Raw genomic sequence first — 23,462 nt, forward strand, 5'->3', positions numbered from 1 at the left:
TCTGCTTCCTGTTGCTGGAATGTAAAGGCAGGAGATCCCCATTTGTATTTTAGATGAAAAATAAGATGAAAATGAAGACATTAGAGGTGGCAAAGTCTTCCTCCACTGCAGGGTTGTACGGGAGAGATCGAAGATGAATGTGAAATCCATCTCTTCATATCGGTGCAGAGTCTTCCCCCTAGTTGCGTTTAGGAAAGCAGCTTCATCCTGCCCCAGAATTTTATCAGTAGATCACTGGACGTGGACGCCGTGTACGACTGAGGTTTGGGCAGACAAAGCATACCATCAAGTGTTATGTCCTTTGCTTGTTTTGGGGGTGGTAGAGCTGTAACCATCCTGCGAAGGAGATGTGGCATTTCTGCCATGGTGATGGTATCAGACAAGCCACTTTCCACTTTCTCCTATCTTCCTGTGCTGCCAGCTGGTGTGTTAGGTGAACTTGGGCTGAGGTAAGGCGTGTGTCTCTGTGGTGTGTTCCACTGCAACCATGCGTGCATTGAACCCCTTGACATCCTCCTCTCACTTGTGATATTTCAGCCAACGAGTATCTGAGATCTGCCAGAAGACTGGTGAGTATGGCTTTTGTTGGAGAAGGTGGACCCCTATAGCTCAGATCCTCCATACTATGCAGAGGTGAGTCGCCAGAGTTATCTGTAAAGTCGTCGAGGCCGGCCGCCATTTTGGGCCCACTCTCGCCATGTGTGCCCTTCACAGAAAATCCCCTATATTGGCTGAAAACCTGGGGCGATCTGGTCTCGACTTTTTTTTTTCCTCCCTATCGTGTGACAAGCACCCGTACACTGTGTATTTGGTCGGGGTGTCCCCTTTACTGCCATTATTGGTCCAGTTTCAGCCCGTATGCACGAAGCTCCGCAGACTTGCGACTGCTTGAGCCGGGTCCTAGCTCCGCCCCCCCCACACATGGTGTTTAATGAGGAAGTATTATCAAAATTAATTATCATGATGTGTCTGATACTCTTACCTATAAATTATGTTTAGGATTGTTTCTGAAGAATATTGCATTTCTGGAGATTTGTATGCATAGTGTATACTGTATTATTGCAAAACCTCTGTGTCTTGTGCAAGTCAAACTATTCATGAATACTCACATGTGTGTAACGTCAGATGCGCACAGCTTGAGAAACATTATATATTCCTTCCCATGTTGTTGGTAGGTCAGAGAAGTGTGTAAGGGTTTATCCACTAAACAGTGAATAGTAGCGGCAAATTGGCCAACTAAGACCTTGATTTAATATTGTTTAATAATCTTTTCAAATGACTTACAATTTTTGGATAAACTTTTTAAATAATTTTTTCACAAAATATTAAAATATCAAAATAAGTCATTTGTAAAAATATATTAAAAAATATCCCAATATTAAAATATTGCTCAATTATGAGACTATTAAAAAGTCTAAAATGCCCAAAATAGTTATCATTCTTCAAATGTTTACTTTAATTGATACATACATTTATTCTGATGCTTCAATTGGTCTGTAGTTCCTAAACATACACTGTACAGAATGTTGTCATATTTTCATTTATTTATTTATTCATAGTATATTTGACTTAACTAGATCCAGTGCCACTTGAAAAAGTCCTTCATGACATATGATATTGAGGGATTTGCCACGTGTATTGTCATGGGTTTTACAAATACTTTGGCAAATTTTTGAACATTTTGCCTAGATTACTGAGTGTATTCAGTCACTTTGCAGTAAATATTACATGGAATCCTACCAGTGGTGCTGTAATCAATGTAGTATTTTTCAGTTCCCCCTGTCAAAAAGCTGTAATTTATTTTTTTAATTGAGTACTGTAGAGAATTGAAAAGGGAACCCAAAATACTAGCCCAAAAAAAGTCGGTGATCAGCTATTTGGTCCTAACATTCCACAGTTATAATGAACAAATATCCATGAATTCGTCTTGTCACAAGTGTGCGCTGACCCCAATAAACATATCTGGAATTAAATGTATGAATAAATAAATTTATGTTGTATTTAATTAGTATGTATTTGGGAGAGGGTGCATACAAAGTGTTGTAGTAGTTTATATATAATTTTTTTTTGTCACATTGGGAACTTGATTTGTTTGACTTGTAGATCACTTTGTGCAATTGCATGTTTTGAATGATCTGTATATGTTTACGTCTCTTATAGGTCTAAAATGTCAAAGTCCTGTGCCGTGTTTGCAAACAGCACACTGTTCAGAGGGGAAAGACCTGCACTAAGAGATAATGGAGTATGCATGGAATACAAGTTCATGTTCAACTTTCAAATGTAAACAAAGTCACATGTATCTCCCCTTATTGATCCCAATTACTTTTCTTAAATGTTCCTCCTATGAAATGACAGAAAACCTCACTCTTTCTCCATTTAATTTATTTATTTAATCATCTCATCTTGCCTCCTGACCGTGCCAGATCTGATGGCAATGTCATGAATTGCGTACTAGTCGTGCTGAAGGCAGCAAATTCGTACAGTGGGACAGGAACCTTAAAACCATGACTGTACTGCCTGATCCAGGACTGTTGGGAGGGATACATCACAAATGACTGGGATTTTATTGCTGTAGGGATTTGCGCATTACTTGTTATAATTCTGCAGAGAACTAATATCAGTATGATTGTAAAGTGTGACTTGGGAAAATTAACAAAGAGCCCCAAAGGGTAGGTGACATCGCCACTGGTGGTCTGGTGGACTGAGGGGCACGTAAAGGTGAGATTTACTGACCTGAACCTGTTCCTCGTGGGCGTGACCATTTTGATCGGGCGGGTTCTCTTCAGATCCTGGTGGTTCAGTACCTACTTTGTCTCAGTATATCTCTTGACTGGGTTGGAGTTTCAGTAAAAGATTCTGTTTTTATGAAATACTATTTTTTGGAGGGGGGGGGAGGAGGGGTGGCATTGGCGCTCTAATTGTGGCAGAGCATTTAATACCGTGCAGTTACAGACCGGACATTACTCTGCTACGTCACGTATAGAAAAATACCTTATGAAATGGGTCAGTTTCACTTTTTGGGGGGCGATTGGATGCATGTGCCACCTGTTTATGAACATGTACAAGCAGATTACACACAGTATATGTACTATACACGGTTGGTTTGCCAGTGAACATTACTTTGCATGTACATTGTGGTGCATATACATTGCCATTCCTCAATTTAGAACACATCCCTATGTATCATTCTTTGAAAATCCTCATTTTTGGACTGTATGAGTCACTGAGGTATCACTAAGGTATCTTAAAGGGGAGGACACAAACATATTACAGTGTTTAGATCCATTGCTGAATGTTTCCAGGACCATAAATCTTGCAGGCGGACAAGGTGGTTTTGTGCCTCTGATTGCCCTGCCAAAATTGTGCATTCTTATCGCTTGTGGAGCAAATATTACATCTCCCCATTGGATAACTGTATCGTCAAAGCTGCAGTACTTTGTTCTCTGTGTTACGTATGACGTGTTCAATTAAATTACTATAATTTTCCTAGAGTTATGCACATGACTTTTACTTCACTTTCCTGCGTAAAGGTGAGAGGCCTCGACAATTGTTGTTACCGCTGCTACAATATCAATAAAGATGCAGATTTGATTATCCGAGTTACTAAGTAATCTTACATGTGACTCAAGTAACGAAACACAGTCAGGTCTGCATAGGTAACATCACATAAAAAAACTGCCTGAGGGAATAATACATAATTTAAAATGATATTTTATACTGACAAGTGTGTAAGTGTGTCATGTTATGAACGTTGTGCAGTTATGACCAGGGGGTATGTGGGAAAGACAGTCAATTTTAGAGTTTTTTTCTTTGCAAAGGCCCGAGTATAATCCCGTAGGACTAACCTATGCGAATGCTGCTTTTATTTACTTTTTACAAGGAAAACTATTGAACTATTTGGGGTTTATTCACTAAACATTGATTTGTGGCAAATTAAAAATTAAAACGCAAAAGTCAGGCTAAAATAATCGAGCTGCGACAATAGTTGAGTTGAAGAATTTTTTTTTATTGGATTTTCACATCATCGCCGTTTGATGAGTTCAATGGGAATATTCCCTTAGAGAAGTCATCAAGTCACATGAAAATTAATTTACTGTCAGCTGTCTACAGTAAAAAAAAAAACCCTGGGCATTGACAGGAAATCACCGGGATATTGCAGTTTCAGGCCGAAATAGTCAAGCAGGAACAATAGCTAAATCGTAGAATTTGTTTAATGAATAACTACGTTCGTGAGAATAATGTATTTTAATGTAATGCTAACTACTAACAGCATTATAACACTATTGATTGGTGAAATACAACCGTCATCCACTAAATAACTCATCCAGAACAGCAAAAAAATAATAAGAATTAAATTAAAATCCATTAAAACCATATGTGAGGTTTTGGGCAAGAGGTTTGGTTTTCAGAATACATGCACATTTTTGTCTGTCTGTGTGTTTGACACTGTGTTTTGAAGCCTAACGCCTACATTTTCAACATTCTAAACAAACAATAAGTAAAAAAAAATATTAAAAACTGGTGTATGAAACTTAAGGACAGGAAACCTCCAATATATTGATATATATATATTTATATATTTGTTTGCACTGGCTATGAGGGGGGGGGGGGCAATGTGTCATTGTATGTTGGTATTTGGAGTAATCTGAGTGTAGGCACAGCCTCCATATGTAAAGGTATTTAAGCAATGTGTAGATAAAGGGTAACATTTCTCTAACCTCATGGGGAGGATGTGTTTATTACAAATATCTCTATACACAGAAACCACAGGGTTGGACCTTCAGCATCGATGTCATATCATGTGTTGGTAAATCCTCCCAGAATGGGAGGGCAGAGGGAGTGGATGGGAGGAATTTTACATTCACACCACTTTTAACCCCACCTCCTGGTGTGATCCCAAAAAAGGAGAAAAAAAAAAGGTGAATTAATTCAAACACACTCAGGGATCCCCCTATCAGTGTACAATTTGGAGCAGAGCTGGGTGAGTGCAGGACCTGCCAGGCTGAGCCAAAGGGACCCAGACACTGGGATTTAATTCTACCCAACACAGCAAGACCATGAGGCTAACAGCATCAGTAGTGCTGCTTATTATATTGAAGAATGTGCTTGCAGATACAGGTAAGCCATGCTTGCACATTGATTAAGGAAGGATATTTTTTTTAAAGTTAATTTTAAATTTACTTGTGTTTTTATTTAGCTGCTTAGTACTTTGCTATGTGAGGAATAACATGGCATGCTGACTCTTTAAAATGCATTTATTGCATAGTAATGACATTGACAGAGTCAGTATATCATGTTCTATATATTTTATCTTCATTATAGAGCCTGGCATTGTCTGTTATATATCAAGTAGTCATTTTAGAGTCTGGACTTTGCTTATAATTCTTTTTATTTTTTTTTTATGAATGCAGGGTCAGTCATTGTATAATATAGCCTTATAGAGCTTGTTACAGGATAGAGCCTGGCCTTTTAATGATACATGATCACAGAAGCAGCCCTTGCTTTCAGCTGCTCATTGTACTATTTTGATATTTATTGTGATATCCCCCCCATAGCCTGCCATTGCAGCATTGATACTGTTTGATTTCATTCATCACAATGTGTTGTGTGGGAGAGTCCTGGCTGTGGTGTGCTCTGACTCCGTGCATGTCCTATACTGGGGCTCTATGGGGGAGATATACTAAGGCCCCCCCCCCCCCTTTCTATGTCTGTCTGGGGTTCAGTTAAGGTTGCCAGGGTGCAGGTTATTAGGAGGGAGGGAGGGGGGGGTGTAAGGTGAATTAGCGCAGATCTGACGTTTACAACCGGCTTTCCCCTCCTCTACTACGGCATGCCCCTTCAAGCCCCGCCCTTATATATGCCGTCTTGGGTCGGCCTGAACCAAAGCTGATTGGCTGACGTCAAATCGGCCGATCGCGAGCCCCGGCCTCACTGCCCAATCAGGGTAATGACGGGGCGGGGCTTAGCGACGTTTTTTTTTTTCCCCTTCTCCTCGTATAGTGGCGGGCCACGCCCTATTATAACTGTTTCTCAGCTCGGCTGCATGGCGGGAAAACTCCTCCTGCTTGTGGGCTGGGTTTTCTGGCGTGAGGGAGAGGCCTGGCCAGCCCATGGCCGGCCCCTTCTTTCCTTACAAGTTCAAGTACGTCTGGCTTCCTCCATCAAAGGATGGGGTCAGGGCGTGGGCCCCTGCTGATAAGAGTTTAACGCACGTACATAGGGTCCTGTGTGAGGACACGCCCGGATAGGGCTATGCAGACATATGGCTTTTAATTTTTAAATGATGCTCAACGAGTAAAATGGAAAATACCATACATTCAGCACGAACGAAACGCAAAAAAAATATAATTGACACATTAAATTATAATAAAAAAACAAAAACGTGACGTAAAATCGACTTTGCTGACCAGTTATGAAGTACATTTTGGTTATTATTCTTCTCAAATCAAGTGGAGTTTAAGTTAAAATTAAAACTGATTTTTCCTAAATCACAAGCCATTATTTTTCCCCACCTCAGTCTCATCTTATAGAATCACTTTATGAAGTAAATGTGGTTTCTGTGCCCTGAGTTTTTACAATAATGCAGAAAATATTGTGGTTGAAGTGGGAAAATTAACTTGTAATGTGTAAAATAAATAAATAAAAAACACAGGATTTGGTGTAAAGTCTCAATTTTATCCCACGAACATAGTGTGTGGAACTTCTCTCCTCTTCAAATTTGTTTTGTTTAAAAATCCAACATTCACCGGTTTATATTTTGACTTTTTAATTTTTTTTTTTACCACATCTTAAAGAAGAAACCATTCCCTGCTTGTATTGTTACATGGAATCATTATTTTTCCTAATTTATTTTGCTGACCTGCCCGTGACATGCTGCAGTGTATTATTTTAGAGCCATTTATTAAACTGATGTGGTAACAAAGTAACAAATTCATTAGACTAAGCAGTTTTCTATCTACTAATTACTCTTGACCATTAATAAAATAAATGACCAAACCCAGTGCCAGATTATACTTTTTTACATAAGCATTGCCCTGGCATGGGTGCCATTACAAACCTAGAGTGAGGCCACCCTTTGCCACTAGTGCCAGTGTTGTGTTGGCACAGGTTTTGTGTTGCCGGGTGGTATTTACCCTGGCACAACCTCAGCTGTAAGGGAGCAAGTAAAAATAGGACGCTTTTGCCATTTTTCAATTCACTGATATGTTTAATTATAGGGGAGGGCACGTTTCGGATACACATGGTCTCCGAAGCAGGATGTTCTTAATATTTCTAAGTTGGGTGTGTCTCTTCTAATGGAGTCTGCTTGCCAGCCATTTTTTTTTAAACTCCTGTTACTATACACAAGTTTTGGTGTCTGCCAGTTCAGTGCATTGTGTGCTGGGGATGAGGTTTAGGGGAGGTATTCCCTGGTGAAAGTTGGTTAATTAATTAAAAAGGTGGCATAATTTGAAGTCTAATAGGAGGATTAGTAATCCAAAACTTTGTTTCCTTCATACTGTTTCTCACTCGCAATTCATGTTTGACACAGTGGCAGCAAAAGGCAACAATTTATAATCTAAAACTGTACTAATTTAAACTAAAGTATTCAGAAGTAAGCCACGTTTTACCTTAGTAGGGAGCCGTCATTTGCACATTATGTACAGGTAATAATTTCCCCTCTAACGTAACATCCTGTATGGGGCAAGCAAATAAAATACAAAATATTGTTTTTATAAACCATGCTATGGACTGTATTTGCAGGGCCTATACTATTAGAACACTTAATAGCATACGCCCTTTTCATATCTCTGTACAATGTGTTGTAATCATTTCCACCATCAGAAATGTGGGGATTGAGTAATCTTTTTTTTATTTTTTTGTTTTATTGAGCCATTTTTTTTAATTTATTTTTTTTAAACCTAAAAGGTGACGCCATTAGCAGGAAGACATCACATCAGGACACAAAGAAGCAAGTGATTACTATTATCGCGGTGCTTTTACAGCAACCGATACGGCTAATGATTCAAACAATCGCAATAAAGTGATTTAGAATTTTTAGATAATGTATCAGCTCCTTATAACTAATTTCATGTGCTTTAGACACGATAATACCATGTCTGCAAGTCACTGATCTCTCCTAAAGTCAGGCCTCACTGGTACTAGAGTAGTAATATATTTAGGGCCATATATATAATATATTTACCCCTCCAGAGGCTGTTCTAGGACAGTTAATATAATGAACATTTTCATGATAAGACCTTGGGGATCTAATTTATCCCATATAAGCCATACAAGTTTGGGATTAAATACACTTTCCTCTTTGCTTGCTAACCTTCTGGGCCATCAAAAGTACCACTTTATCTGTCTTCCTATAGGCTGAGGCCTACAACTGTCAGGAATAGTTTTTTTTTTCTTTTTTTCAATCTCTCTGGTAGATCAGTGTGTTAACTCTAGGTAGAAAAACTGATTCCTTCCAATAGTTTTAACATGACTCATTCTAATTTTGTAACCTGACCTTGTCAGAAGCAACCCCCCCCCCCCCCCCTATATAACGTCTTCTATTAAGACAAATAACTGGTGTATGGTGATACATCTTGGGATAAAAAAAAGCAACACAGAATACACAGTGTTCTAAAATGGTGGAAGATTCTTCTCCTCCTACCCACATACTTCCTCAGAGCTCATTCCAGGAAGCTACCTTGAACAATGACCGGCATAATTTTACATCTTGCCAAACCCTCTGTTCGCCTTGAGTACAGTAAATGACATAAGCACTTTCTTACTCACAAGCTAAATGTATACGGTATTCAGAGTGTACATGTTGTCACGGCTCTGGAGTCTTTCAGCTTGGTACCTATGGCCCACCACCATGCTTCATTGACCCATGGGCTTGTTTTGGTCAGTAGTTGAAATACAGGTAGAACCACAGCTACAAGTCCCACGATTATTTGCATACCTGAACGATATCCAGGTCTACCTTTTGTCCCCTTAAGAGTAACTCCTTAGTACCAATAAACTAGATGTTACTTGCTCTTACTAGACTGTTACTCCTTCAGACATTTGTTAGACAAGAAATTAAGCCAACAGCCATTTCTTGGTAGTTAGACGTCCACACTTTCTTACAGGAAGGCTTAAATAGCTGTTCATGGGGAAAGTACCATAGTCTGCTTTCTTTTGAAAATTGCATATTGTTTGACAAACAATAATGAAGTTTATTGATCAATACTAATATGTTTTGATCTTTTTTTTTTTCCCCATGTCTTATCTGCTTACCTTCAGCTCTGTAAGATAAACTATCATGGGTTATATGGCACCTCAATGTTCTTTATGGCAGACGTTGTCTAATCGCTAATCATTTTCCCGTTTACAGACCAGTACATTCTGCTCATACAACACAACAGGACATTTTTATATTTAAAAATAGATCTGTTAAACAAGTATTGTTATGTTATATTTATATATATATATATATATATATATATATATATATATATATATATATATATATATATATATATATATATAATTTTTTGTAATGGATTTGTAAGTCAAAGTTCCAATTTTAAGATTTATATTATTTCTGATTCAGCTGCTAAATATCTATTTCTTAATCACCAGGATGTTTAGTTCTTTACATACAGCGTGGTGGAATATGTTGGCGCTATATGAATACATTTAATTGTAGTTCTTTTTATATGCAAAATCTCCTCATGTGTGATTGTGTAATATGGAACCAACTCGCAAGCGCGATGGGTAATTTTTTTTTAAAGTTTTCTTGCTGGATATTTGGGCTAAAGTTCAGGCGTCCGCATCTTCTCTCGTTAATAACGTTTTAATCTAAGCATGTATTCTTAAAGGGGGTTATTAAGGGAGCTGCAAATATTCAAAAAGTATCATATAAAGCTGATGCTTAGGCCTCTCCCCTTTTGATTATCTGTAATGCAGAAAAACCTGTTCAAAGTTAGAATTTTATTCCTTCATGTATACTGCACCTTATGGTTTGGGACACTTCTAAAATGTTCATGTTGCATCCTTAATACTACCTAGTAGTAGATGTTTTTTTGAAAGAAACTGGGCACTTTCGCTAATCCGGGTTGGTTAATGAGGAATTTGACTTTCTCACTTTGCTGTCCAAGTGTGGTTGAGTAGATGGTATCTTTAATTTTTATACATAGGTTAGTTAATTAAAATATCTGACGGCTTTCTCAAACCTGTGTCACCCATACATTTTAAGAAAGTTTGGCGTCTGTTTGTCCAACTGGGACTGAATTAGAACCAGGCTGAGTACTCTGCTCTGGCATTTGAAATATGAGACTTCCCTTCCTGCGTTCGTGTACACTGAATTGCTTTCTAATAGAACCACTCCTCAAACGGAGCAGTAAAAAAAAAAATCAGTTGGACAATGATCGTGTGGCAATGAATGCAGTTTGGTTTAATCCGCAATTAACATTTATCTATGGGTAGTTGGCCTCCTCCACCATGAGCCACCCATCATCGTCACCCAGAGCTGGACAACTAATGCAAAAGTTCTTTTGCGTTAGCCGAGCCTCAGCACGGGGAAAACCCTAATTTTATGAATTGGTTATGCACCAACTGGGGAGACTGCACTTAAAAACACTTTGCACCATCACCACTACAAAGAGAGTAGAATGCTATAATAAATTGTATTTTTTTTCCCCCTCTGTTAAGTAGTTTCCTTTTGAAGGCCTTCTTTAAACTTCTAGATTTTATCTGTATAGAATGGAAAGGTCAGGTTTGCTGTAGATCTGTCTCTGTCACATAGACATCCTTGTTATTAGGCTTAACATCACTCTCCTGGAGGCATTTCTATGTTCTAGAAATCTCCTTCCTTTTAGTTTTTTTTTATTCTTCAATTTTCCATTCATTACAATCCGATAACAAGCGATCAGACATCTCGTGTTCGTACTGCTCGTTTATATATGACTGATAACATGCAACAAGCTCATTATCTATGTATTATTGTGACCTCCCACCACACCTAGACTACTGTAGGGCTGGCTGAGGGTTATGGCATTGGTATCCAAAATGGCAAGGCCACACTAACACAGCTATATTTCCCTTCCCTCAATGTTTTTGAAGGGTTCCTAACCTTGCTTGTTCATAAAGCTATTTTAATCCTTGCCATACTTTGCTCACGTGGCACTGAAATTAAGGTGGTATTTCAATGTAGAGATCAGACTGGTTACTTGAGTCACATTGTTTTAAGATTTATGTGTGGCATTTCTGTAGACATGTGATGAACTTTCTTTTATCGCTGCCCTGCAAACATGCAGGGCCTGTGATTGGCTGTTAATGTCTGTGGTGGTAGTGATGGTGGTAAGAGATTTTTTGGAGGAGGTAAAGCATTACATACAAGGTAACAGTGGATTGTAACTTAGTTGAAGTTATTAGTTCTAGTGGGCCTTGGCAATGTCTTTACACAATCTTTTTTTTTTTTAAACTTTGTTCACCCACTTTTTTTAAATTTATTTTTCCTCACAGTGAGTAAATGTGATCGAAACGAGTTTAAGTGCTCAGATGGGAAATGCATACCATACAAATGGGTTTGTGATGGAAGCCCAGAATGTGACGATGAGTCGGATGAGTCTGGAGAGGCTTGCAGTAAGTAAATTTCATATCCCGGAATATTCTTCAGTGACATTCTGATATTCACCTTTCTTTTAAAATGTTTTACTCTTTCTGAAAATATATTAATAAATATGCTCAGATGTTTATTATCACTCATTTAATGCTCTGTTTTCCTTCCCTTCAGTGTCTATAGTGTGCACCGAAGACCAGTTCAGCTGTGGTGGACGGTTAAATCGTTGTATTTCTATGTCCTGGAAATGTGATGGAGAGACTGACTGTGAAAATGGCTCAGATGAACAGAATTGTCGTAAGTTTACTTGTGACACTAGTTATGTTTTTTTTTCTTTTTTTTTTTTTAGATATTTTGCCTGTGAGTAGATACAGCTAGTGCGATATTGTGTGATATTCTACATAAAACATGAATGATCATAGTTACTAATAATCTTTTTTGTTTCTTTTGTTAGCCGCCAAGACTTGCCCTGATGACTTTTTCCGGTGTAGCAATGGAAAGTGCATCTCTCTTGAGTATGTGTGTGACCATGACCATGACTGTGAGGATGGCAGTGATGAAGTGTCCTGTGCAGAACCCACATGTGGTCCAGCCTATATAAGTTGCCACAACAATGGCATGTGTATTCCAAAGTTTTGGGGTTGTGATGGAGACCCTGACTGTGATGATGGCTCAGATGAGCTTAACTGTGATGGGAAGGCACCCACAAGGACTGAAAAACCATGTGGCGAGCTGGAATTTCACTGTGGGAGTGGAGAATGCGTACACCTGAGTTGGAAGTGTGACGGAGCATTTGACTGCAAGGATAAATCAGACGAGATGGATTGTAGTAAGTATCTGAACAACCACATATAGAGAACAAATGGAAGTAAAAGTGACAAGAGCTTGTGTTTCACTGTGATCCCTTGCTCACACGAGGGTCATAATTCTTGTTCAAAAGTGCTAAAAATTGAATTATGCACAGAAACCCTGCTTGATTTTCTGTTAATGAAGCTTATCGTGATTCCTGTCTTTCTTCCAGTCAAACCCACCTGCCGTCCAGATGAATTTCAGTGTGACAATGGGCAGTGTATTCATGGGAACCGCCAGTGTGACAAGGAATATGACTGCAAAGATCTGAGCGATGAGCGGGGCTGTGTGAATGGTGAGTATTGGACTGAGAGAAAAAAGGTTCATAATTGTGTCATCAAGGTACCTCCTGCACCCTTAGACATAGAATCTCTTGTTCCCTTAAGATAAAGATCTCATCTCCCATTGCTTTACGGACAAGCTTTCACCTGCTGCACCCATAGAACATTGCTAAGCTATGATCCTATGTCTATGAGTAACGCACTATGCACCCATTTAAACTTTTTTTTTTTTTTTTTTTTTTTCATTCATTTAGTGACAAAATGTGAAGGCCCCAACAAATTCCAGTGCCGCAGTGGGGAGTGCATCTCTATAGAGAGAACCTGTGATGGGAAGAGAGACTGCCGAGACTATTCAGATGAACCTGTTAAAGAGTGCAGTGAGTATTTTTTGTCTTCTATAATTAGGCCTTGTTCTCATAATGTCTTATGGTTGGCCCCTACTAAATGAATACAATACATCCATAACCTGTTTTATGCCTATCCCCCAAATAATTGACCCTTAGTTGTCTTGCCTTGGGGAAGGAACATTTTACAAAGTTTAACATTTATATGGGGCTCATTTGTGTTTTTTGGTATAGCAAATTTTCGGGACACATTGCCCCTGGTGACTAGTAGTGGAAACCTGATTCAAACCTTTTAAGAAACCAAATTTATGCCGTAAAGCATTATTCTGTATTAATTCTGGTTATCTTTCTCCCCAGATGAAAATGAGTGCTTAAAGAACAAGGGAGGCTGTTCTCATATCTGCAAGGACCTAAATATTGGCTATGAGTGTATGTGTCCTGATGGTTACAGACTGGTGAATGGAAGGCGCTGTGAAGGTAATTGATAGTATAGGAATATGTTGTATTCAGATCTATTTCACCAGGCTAATTTTAAGGGTTTAGTTTGTACTAGAAATACAGACATTCCCGTATTTCAATGATCCTGGCTGTTTATACCTTCATTCTACTAACTGTGTACGGTATAATGATTGTTAGAAAGTACTCCTTATATTGGCACAATTGTGGATACAATTCTCTTACTTCAGTTTAATTTTCTCCTTACAACCTTTGTGTAAATTTCCCCTAAAGATTGCAAGCTTATGGCCTTTCTCCTTTCGTTATAGTGTCTAAATATTTCTCCCTATTTATATATTCACCAATGTTATTTTTGCATAGTTTGCAAAGTGCTCTGAATAAGATCGCTATATATGAAATGTTAAATAAGACAACCACCTTTACCCATTTATTAAAATAATGAAAAACAAACAACAAACAAACAAACACACACGTATTTGCCTTGGAATACAACCTTTAAAAGTGAAAAGTCAGACTCCTTAACTGGGTAAACAAGGCTGATTAGAATGTGGTCCTGAATGGTTTTGCCCAGCCTAGAAAAATCATTGTGTTGTGTGTTCTTTTCCTTTTCTGTTTGGATTCTGTGTAGCAAGTGAATGTGGTTTAATGCATCTAGACTGTATGAGCAGGATCCTCCATAACCTCTTGTTTCCTTTTAATATTTGTAATTTTTTTTTCTATTTATATCCCCACATTAATTTACTAAAGTGCTGCAAAATATGTTGCCTCTATGTAAATGCCTTTAATAATAAGTGTCTCATTTTCTGATTTTCTACTCAGATATCAATGAATGTGAAATCCCTGACACGTGCAGCCAAATCTGCATCAATTTGGAGGGCAGCTTCAAGTGTGAATGTAAAGAGGGGTATCAGATGGATCTTATGACTAGATCCTGCAAAGCCATTGGTAGGTGGAGTGTGTTCCTTATAATACATGCGAAAAGGTCTTAATAACCTTTTTTCCATGTGCTTCATATGTCCTTTTCGCAGGAACTACATTACATCCTTGATGTCTTATCTCTTTCTGTCTTCTTCTCTCTTTTATTTTTCTATATAGGAAACATAGCCTATCTTTTCTTTACTAACCGCCATGAGGTTAGGAAGATGACCTTGGACAAGAGCGAGTACTCAAGCTTCATTCCACATCTGAAGAACGTGGTGGCTTTAGACATGGAAATAGACAGCAAAAAAATCTACTGGTCTGACCTGAGTCAGAAGAAGATTTACAGGTAATGTGAAACTTAGTTCATTCACAAACAGTCAACCTTTCCACACAAGGAAATTCCAGAATATACTCTTGTTTCTGTTCAACAAACTGATCCTCCACCCTCCTCCATCTTTCGAGCAGTGCTTTAATGGACAAAGCCCACAACATTTCCCACCATGCAACAGTAATTGGCAATGAAATAAAAACTCCTGAAGGGATTGCAGTTGATTGGATCCATGGCAATATCTACTGGACGGACTCTGCCTTTAGCACTATTTCGGTGGCCAACACAGAAGGATCTAAGCGGAAAACTCTCTTCAAGGAGGATCTGGGCAAACCTCGGGACATTGTGGTGGATCCTTCACAAGGGTAAGTGTGATGTCAACCCAACATGACAGACCTTAGAGCTTACACTCTTACTCAGAAGACCATACACTGTAAAATGTTGACTTTGTTGAACATCTGTTTTAATGACTATCCTCTCCTTTTGCCATTTCAGTTTCATGTACTGGACAGACTGGGGTCTGCCTGCTAAGATTGAAAAAGGAGGTTTGAATGGTGCAGACAGGCAAACTCTGGTCACGGATGGAATCGAATGGCCCAATGGTATCACTCTGGGTGAGTTTTCTCAGAATATGTTCTTCTTATGCATCCTGATTCACTTCTTCATCCATCTCTCATTTTCGTATTTTTCATTACGTATGTCTGAGCTGCACCCAGTTATAAAATTCCGTGGGGCACAGTTTTCTATAATGGTTAAAAATACCTTTTTTAGGTTATACCTTATCTGTATGCCACCATATGGACAATGTGTGATTCTTTATGGTAATTGTTTTCTTTAACCCCCCACTTTTTTTTAGTTTATTTTTTTATACTATTGTATTTTTTTTTTTTTTATTCAGACTTTATGAGTCAAAGACTATACTGGGTGGATTCGAAGCTTCACTCACTGTCCAGTATCGATGTTACCGGAGACAACCGACATACTGTTTTAGTGGACGAAGAGCACTTGGCTCATCCTTTCTCCCTTACGATCTTTGAAGTAAGTTTTACATTAAAACATTGTCCCTGTTATTCCTGGTCCGTGAAGACTGAAAATTAGCAGGAATATTTTGCTAATAGTACTAACTGACTTTATATTTACACCAAGAAACAAAGACAAGCACACAAAATCCATGTACAATAAGAATGTATTTTATTTTATACCACATGAAGGTTCACATGCAATAGTTGCTCTATTTTGAGTAGGATTTTCTTATTTACTTTTAAAAATTGCATCAAACTTACACCTGGTACAGGACTTCACAAGCCCTTGACCCAAATCACTGTTTTTTTTTTTTCTGTCTGTCAATATTTGCTCCAACTATCTTTTTAGTCTGATATTTTGTTATCTTCAAGACTGGATCAAATATTAACAGTAATTTTGGGTCAGCATTATCTACCTATGTAATAATGCTTTGTGTGTATTTTTCAGGACCTTGTTTTCTGGACAGACAATGAGAAACTAGCAATATTCAGTGCCAACAGACTCACAGGAGAGAACATTGTTAAAGTTGCTGAAGATCTTCAATCTCCAGATGATATTGTCTTGTACCATAACCTGAGACAGCCAAAAGGTATGAATGACAATTCCGTGTTTCCATGTTATATCTATATCTAATCTGTTACATTTCAGAGAAAGAAAGGTTCTTATGAATTCTAGGTTAGTGGTTTAAAACCAGCCGTAAGGAACCAGCAATAGGGATACTGATAAAACCGATGCAATTCAGGGTTATTTGAGAACTATTCCACTAAATGGGTTTGCATGCTAGATCTGGCTCTCTGGCTCCAGAACAACAGAAGTCAAAAAGTGTAACTCTCAGAATGTCCAGAGGCTACAATCCCTATGATGTCTTGGCAGCTATTAAGGGTTGAAGTTCCTCAATAGATTGAGGGCTGCCTATTGATTAAACCAGGTCTAGGTTACTGTACATTGTTGTTGAGGAGGACATAAAGGAGTCCGCAAGTTTCCCTAGATTGTAGGTACGAACACAATCTATAGGTTATATTGAGATATGTGATGGGGAGTAATATTTGCATAATTTCTCTGAATACAATGGGATTGCATTGAGCTCACTGCAGAATGTATGACATAACAGAAAATAACAGTTTTTATAGGTTTGTGTTTTGTATTTACTTTAGTAATTTTTTTGGGTTTTGTTTGTTTTTGTGCATTTATTAAACTTTTTATTTTTATCTACACTCTTGATTACAGCTCAAAACTGGTGTGAAATCTACCATCTTGAAAATGGTGGCTGTGAGCATTTGTGCCTACCAGCCCCTCAAATCAGTGCCCGCTCCCCAAAATTCACATGTGCCTGTCCTGATCACTTGCAACTTGGGCCCGACATGAGAAGTTGTGTGACAGGTACGTTGGGTTTTTGTAATACCACGAATGGCCACAGGAGGCGTTTGGGTGTGAATAGATCCTTTCATTGTCATTGCATGAGCTTGACATGCAGCCTGTACAGAACCGTGCAAATGTGTTGAGAAAATCAGAGTAATAAAAGTCCTAGTTTATCCCAAAAGTAAAAATGATCAAGGCTCCTAACATGTCTTCTTTGCTTTCCAGCATCTAGTACTACAGAAGTATCGCAATCTACATCACCACCTATTACCACCACCGCAATGAGGAGTACTACCCTTGCAAAGATTACAAATAGGCTCCCAAAAACTGAACCACAGCCAAAACTTGCAACAGCTTCAACCGCTACCACAATCTCCACCACCACAGCTGCTGCTAGAACCACAGCGAAATCCTTGGACTTCACTACACAGGCGTTTCAAACACAAGAAAACAAAGGTACTTTCACCATTTACTCTCTCTCCTATCTCCTTTTTAATAATTGCATCTTCAAGCTTTTATAGTAAAGGCAGAATGGTAGCTAAATTTACACTGGACAATTTTGCAATTAATTTTTGCAATTCTTGCTACACTGGGGAGATGGGTATATGTAGAGGGGATTATGTGATGAAGACTACTTTGTTTTTATTTCAATAACACAAACGTATTGCTTATGTCCCATAAAAGCCAGAGAGCTGCCATGTAACACCCTCTCTCAATTTTATTTTTGTAGATCGGGATGTGCTTGTTGCGGATACTACAAATTCCCACTCTGGTCCCACGGCTCTCTATATTGTGCTACCAATTGGTAAGTTGTATAGAAGAAACATTGTTACTCTGGCAACATCTCTGTTTGTTTGTTTGTTTGTGAAGCCTTTGAAGCATGGCTAACTGAATCTGTTGAAGGCATTCTTGTATCCAATACAGAAGTCTATTTATGCCTGTTTCATATGGCATTTGTGGCCAGGTGGATGCAATCTTACAGTAGTTCACAATTTTTGTATTTAGGCCTGGTTGATATGATTTAGCTCAACCCCCATGTGTTTATTTTGTCACAAATTATTATATTTGTGATGGAAAAATGCTCAATGGGAAACTGCATACTTGCATTGGTTCGGGTCCTTTGGTGCCTGCTTGCTTACCTTTTTTAAATTTAATTTTCCTATTCTTAAAAAATAAAAAAAATAAAACAGACTTAATCTGATTTCAAAAGGCATACATATGGATACAGGGGCAGGCAACATTTGGCACACCAGCTGTTGTGGACTACATCTCCCATAATGCTCTTAAGCCACAATGCTGGCAAAGCATCAAGGAAGATGTAGTTCACAACATCTGGAGTGCCAAATGTTGTCTGCCCCAGGGGTAGTATGATGGTGCAAAAGGACAGTTTCTCATGGCAGAGAGAACAAACTTTGCAGAACTAAATATTGCTCACCATTCAGACAGAATGCATTCAATTATGTAAACTGCCATAATCATTTAAAAAAAAATAAAAAAAATAATTAACATCCTCTTTATCTTTCTGTTTTTGTTTCTTTTCTCCAGTGCTGCTTTGTTTAATATCTTTTGGTGGCTACCTCTTGTGGAAAAACTGGAGACTGAAAAACACCAACAGCATCAACTTTGACAATCCTGTGTATCAGAAAACTACAGAAGAAGATGAGATCCACATAGGACGAAGCCAAGGCGGATACAGCTACCCATCGGTAAATCACAATCCAAACTAGAACAATCTACTCTATTAAAAAAACAAACCTACAGCGATGAATAGATCTGACAAGGCTTACTAAATAGTACATGCACAATATCACACTCTGGTGAATGCAAAACAATACGTTTTGTCCTTTTAAGAACTACTCATATGTTGGGTGAAAAAGGACAGCTTAGGCACCAAAAGCATCTGATTTTTGTGCCCCTCACAGCTTCGCAGCTGAAAACCATGCAGATTATAAATTGCACTTTTTATATTTTGCACCTCTAATAGCTGTCAATCAGACACAAAGGCTTCTGACTAAAATAGATTCAAGAATTTAATAAAATGTACCATCTGTGACAGAATGCAAATGTTGTTGCTGGATGTGTGCAATGCTTCTCAGTTGTGAATATATGTCCCCATTGCTTCTCTGAGAAGCATTTCATTGGACAAAAGTCATCAGAGAGTGTTTGTTTAAACTCTGTCTTGAGTACTGTTATTTGTAGAGCAGCCAACAATATAGACCTCTTAAATTGTGGGAATAAAATTCTTACCGTGGTCAAATCTGTACAGATCTGATCTTCTAAATCTTGATCCAGAGTCATGTTATTACAGATGAAAGTAGTGCGAGAGTATGTTTACTATAAACTGCTTTAAAGGAGTACTCCACTGCCCCCAAAAAACAACAACAAAAAAACGGTTAAGTAGATATAGCACCAATGAAAATATGCTTGTATCTAACTGTGTTTTTTTTTTTTTTTTCGTTTTTTTTTCATTGGGAGTATATCTAAAAACCGTTTGTAGAATCTCTTGTCTCACCTTTTAACCCCGCCCAGACTTTCTGTAACTGACCAATCACAGACTTCCCAATGCAGCTCAATGAGAAGTCTTTGCAAGGCAGGTGTTCTGGACAATTGCTGCCTCTTGAGTTTAGCTCCACTGAACTAACCAAACCAGGAAGTAACAGAACCTGTTAGAAGGAAGATTAGCATCTATACCTGATTCAAGGCTTCAGCATTTGTCGGCAACTTAGGACTGTACACCAGCCAAAGTTTGCAAATCGTGCTAAGAATACAACATAAAGCACTTTGCTCGATTGATACACCTGTTATTGTCTTGTTTTTAGAAATACACACATAAAAGAAGTTTTGTCTTTTTAGTATTCTCTGTAGTATTGGTACCAACATATATTATGCTGATGACTGTACTAGAGTGGCTACCAGGCACTAACAAACTAATTCTGCATTTACAGAGGCAGATGGTGAGATTAGAAGATGATATCGCTTGAAGAACTGTTACCCATTTTGTGCCTATCGCCAAACTCTGCTGCTCAGTTCTAGATCGGGGGCAATGACTACAATGAATATAGAAAATCAAATTCTACATACATGTCCGTCCACACCAACGTGCCGTGTCTTCGCAGTTCTATTTAAATAGCTTTGTTTTTGTTTTTTCTTCCCTCTCACCGTATTTTTCTGTTTTTTTTTCTTTCTTTCTACTGAACTAGTTGCCCCGTCTCATTGATATTTTACAGACTTTGCTTTTATGTTTTTTTTTTCTTCTTTATTCTAATTTATGGATTTAATTTTTGAAGTTGTGCCATATTATTATTTTCCGCTCTCCTCTGCACAATTGTGAGAATGAATCCATGAAGGACACACAACAGATCTTGCAAAGGACTCTGAGAGTGAACAAATGTTGGAAAACTATAATATTGCAAAGCACTGCGGGACCATGAAGAACTTGAGAAAACAATCCTTCTGGGGGGGGTTGGTTTTATGTTTTTGCAACTATGTTAGTGTTGTCTGTTTTTTGTTTTGGGGGGGAGGGGTTGAGTTAAAAGCACAAAGTACTTAAACACTAAAAAGCTAAACATTCAAACTGGATGGTGACTATCAGCTACGTGTGCAGAACATGTTGAACTGTGGATATCGACATCTCAGGGTCGTGATTAATCTCTGGGAGTATGCTCAGGATCGGAGTTACAGCCATTGTAAGAAGTTTATTCTTCCTGACAATATGTAGCAAGCCACAAATGGCCATCAAAGACCAACAAGTGCCTCTTCTGCAACTGTTGTTTTACCTCCAATTTGCCAACACCCGCCCTCTGTCTGCACTTTTGTTTAATTGGTTATGTATAGATTGGTTTGACTGTGTGTATGATGGGCTGTGGAATTTTTTTCTTCTTCTCATCAGCCTGTATATTTTAGCAGGATATGATGGTGCAAACCGGCATTTGGAATATATAAAAATTTGTGAGTTTTCTTCTGAATTGCACTCTTTCAACCGCTGCTGTTACAATACCATTTCCATGTTTGCAAGCCAACGAATACAGGAATTGGTTGTTGAAGTTCAACTGCAGTTGGTGAATCTGCTAGCTTCTTGCTTTCTACTATCAGACGGTCAATGTGCAATCAGTTTTTATCAGGAATGCAAAAATGATGCTGTAATCCAAAGAACCGCAAACAAATGGTTAACCCCGTGATTTCCAGTGCGTTTCTTGCAAAACTTTTAGTGCTTAGTAGTTTAAACGCACCCATGGGTAGACTACTGCTGCCTTAATATGGAAGTGGTGCTAATTTAATATCCTGTTTTTACATGCCGTATCTTTCGATTGTACTTGGTTGCATGTGAGATTTCTTTTAACCTGTGGAAAGCCTTACATTACATCTTCTATCCTGGCTGCATAGAAAGCATCTGTAATTTACTGCAGTATTGGAATCAAAATGCTCTGCCTGAACCTGTGAAAAGATTGCTATTTTATGTGAAGGGTGTATATATATTTGTATCTGTACAGTTATACTTGCACATGTTTATATTTTTTTGCTGTATGTACTTTTATGTTCATTTTGGGAAAGTTTAATATATAATTTATTTATTTCAGAATATATTCTGTGTGCTTATTTTAATAACTGGATTTATGTGGTACTGGTATTTTTATTGAACCTGGATCAAACCACTTGGGGTAGTACATAATACAACAAAATATCAGGGACCTAATCAGACAAATCCTGGGTTTATATCTAATATACAGAGCCATCCTTGCTGCAGATTATCAGGACAGGCTCAGACAGTGCTGGGTTTATATCTAATATACAAAGACCTCCTGTCTGCAGATTATCAGGGCAGGCTCAGACAGTGCTGGGTTTATATCTAATATACAAAGACCTCCTGTCTGCAGATTATCAGGGCAGGCTCAGACAGTGCTGGGTTTATATCTAATATACAAAGACCTCCTGTCTGCAGATTATCAGGGCAGGCTCAGACAGTGCTGGGTTTATATCTAATATACAAAGACCTCCTGTCTGCAGATTATCAGGACAGGCTCAGACAGTGCTGAGTGTATATATAATATACAGAGACCTCCTGTCTGCAGATTATCAGGGCAGGCTCAGACAGTGCTGGGTTTATATCTAATATACAGAGACCTCCTGGCTGCAGATTATCGGGACAGGCTCAGACAGTGCTGGGTTTATATATAATATACAGAGACCTCCTGTCTGCAGATTATCAGGACAGGCTCAGACAGTGCTTGGTGTATATCAAAATGTAAAAGGGATTCCTTGTTTGCTCATACAATACAATATTTAACGTTAAAAGTCTATATTTAAAAAATACACTGCTTTTAAAATGTATTTATTTTTAGTGACTTAAGTCGCTACTTTTTGGACAGCCCTTTTTCTCAGTGCAGGACTCGTTAAAAGTGAGACAATAGAAATTTCACCTGGATTCTGTTTTTCTACTTTTAGTTAAACCAGAAACTTGCTCATTTATGTCTGTAAAACCCTGATCTTCAATTTGTTCCCAGTGAGTAATGGAGAATAGGCATTTTTACACAATGTAAAAAGTCCTCATTGAAATAAATAAATATTAATCGCACATGTAGATAAATAGCAACTACGGTACTAGAAATACCTAAGTGACTGAATGGGGGGGAGATTTTGGTGATAAAAATGGGGAGACGGCATCCAAACACTCTAAGGATTGTACATCAAAGGATACTGTATCTCTTATACCCCAATATCTTATTTTTATAAGTGTACCTTTACAAATTTTAAAGGAACACTCAAAGTACCTTAACCATTACAGCACACTGTTGTGGTTATGTTACCAGAAGTGCCCTGACTCTCCCGATTGTAAGTAGTCAAACAGTTTTAGACTGGTTTGACTTCTTTCTTGGAGTCCCCACCTCCTCTTAGACTCCAGAATGCCAGTCGAGTGAGCCAGTTGTGCAGAGCTGGCTCACACACAGACCACTTATTGTGCTCATCCAAAGAACTAAACTCTGTAACACAGGGCTTAACTCCCATTCCCAGCTCTCTCAGAGTTGCAGGGGAGATAGGGAGACCGTTGCCTGGCGGACCCCAGGAAAAAGTCCAACCGTAAGAAGGGATATTCACAACCAATACAGTGTGCTATAGTGATTATGGTGCTTAGAATTCTCCTGTGAATGTTTAGGTACCCACAAACCGCAATCTATCCACACGTACTGACGTACCCTATTCGTATGTGCTACCTGTGGATCTCATACTTCTAATAAATGCTAAGCTGAATGTTTTCTAAAGAAACCATGGGCTTGATTTTAATATGCTTCCCAAATGATTCAACACTGCTAGAAAGGTTTCCA

General features: G+C 38.4%; 1 protein-coding gene across 1 annotated transcript; it reads left to right on the forward strand.

Annotated features, from left to right (window-relative positions):
- Positions 1 to 4,924: 4,924 nt before the first annotated feature.
- Positions 4,925 to 21,723, forward strand: LDLR (low density lipoprotein receptor). The gene is made up of 18 exons (XM_063449506.1): positions 4,925 to 5,118; positions 11,485 to 11,604; positions 11,756 to 11,878; positions 12,036 to 12,410; positions 12,603 to 12,725; positions 12,966 to 13,088; positions 13,413 to 13,532; positions 14,331 to 14,456; positions 14,607 to 14,778; positions 14,898 to 15,125; positions 15,256 to 15,374; positions 15,659 to 15,798; positions 16,231 to 16,372; positions 17,011 to 17,163; positions 17,368 to 17,598; positions 17,873 to 17,947; positions 18,688 to 18,848; positions 20,088 to 21,723. Exons 1-18 carry the CDS (start codon positions 5,058 to 5,060, stop codon positions 20,121 to 20,123), a joined length of 2,628 nt encoding a protein of 875 aa, XP_063305576.1. The 5' UTR covers positions 4,925 to 5,057; the 3' UTR covers positions 20,124 to 21,723.
- The last annotated feature ends 1,739 nt before the right edge of the window (positions 21,724 to 23,462 follow it).

The sequence above is a fragment of the Pelobates fuscus genome, chromosome 3, assembly GCF_036172605.1.
Source record: "Pelobates fuscus isolate aPelFus1 chromosome 3, aPelFus1.pri, whole genome shotgun sequence".
In the NCBI taxonomy this organism is placed as follows: domain Eukaryota; kingdom Metazoa; phylum Chordata; class Amphibia; order Anura; family Pelobatidae; genus Pelobates; species Pelobates fuscus.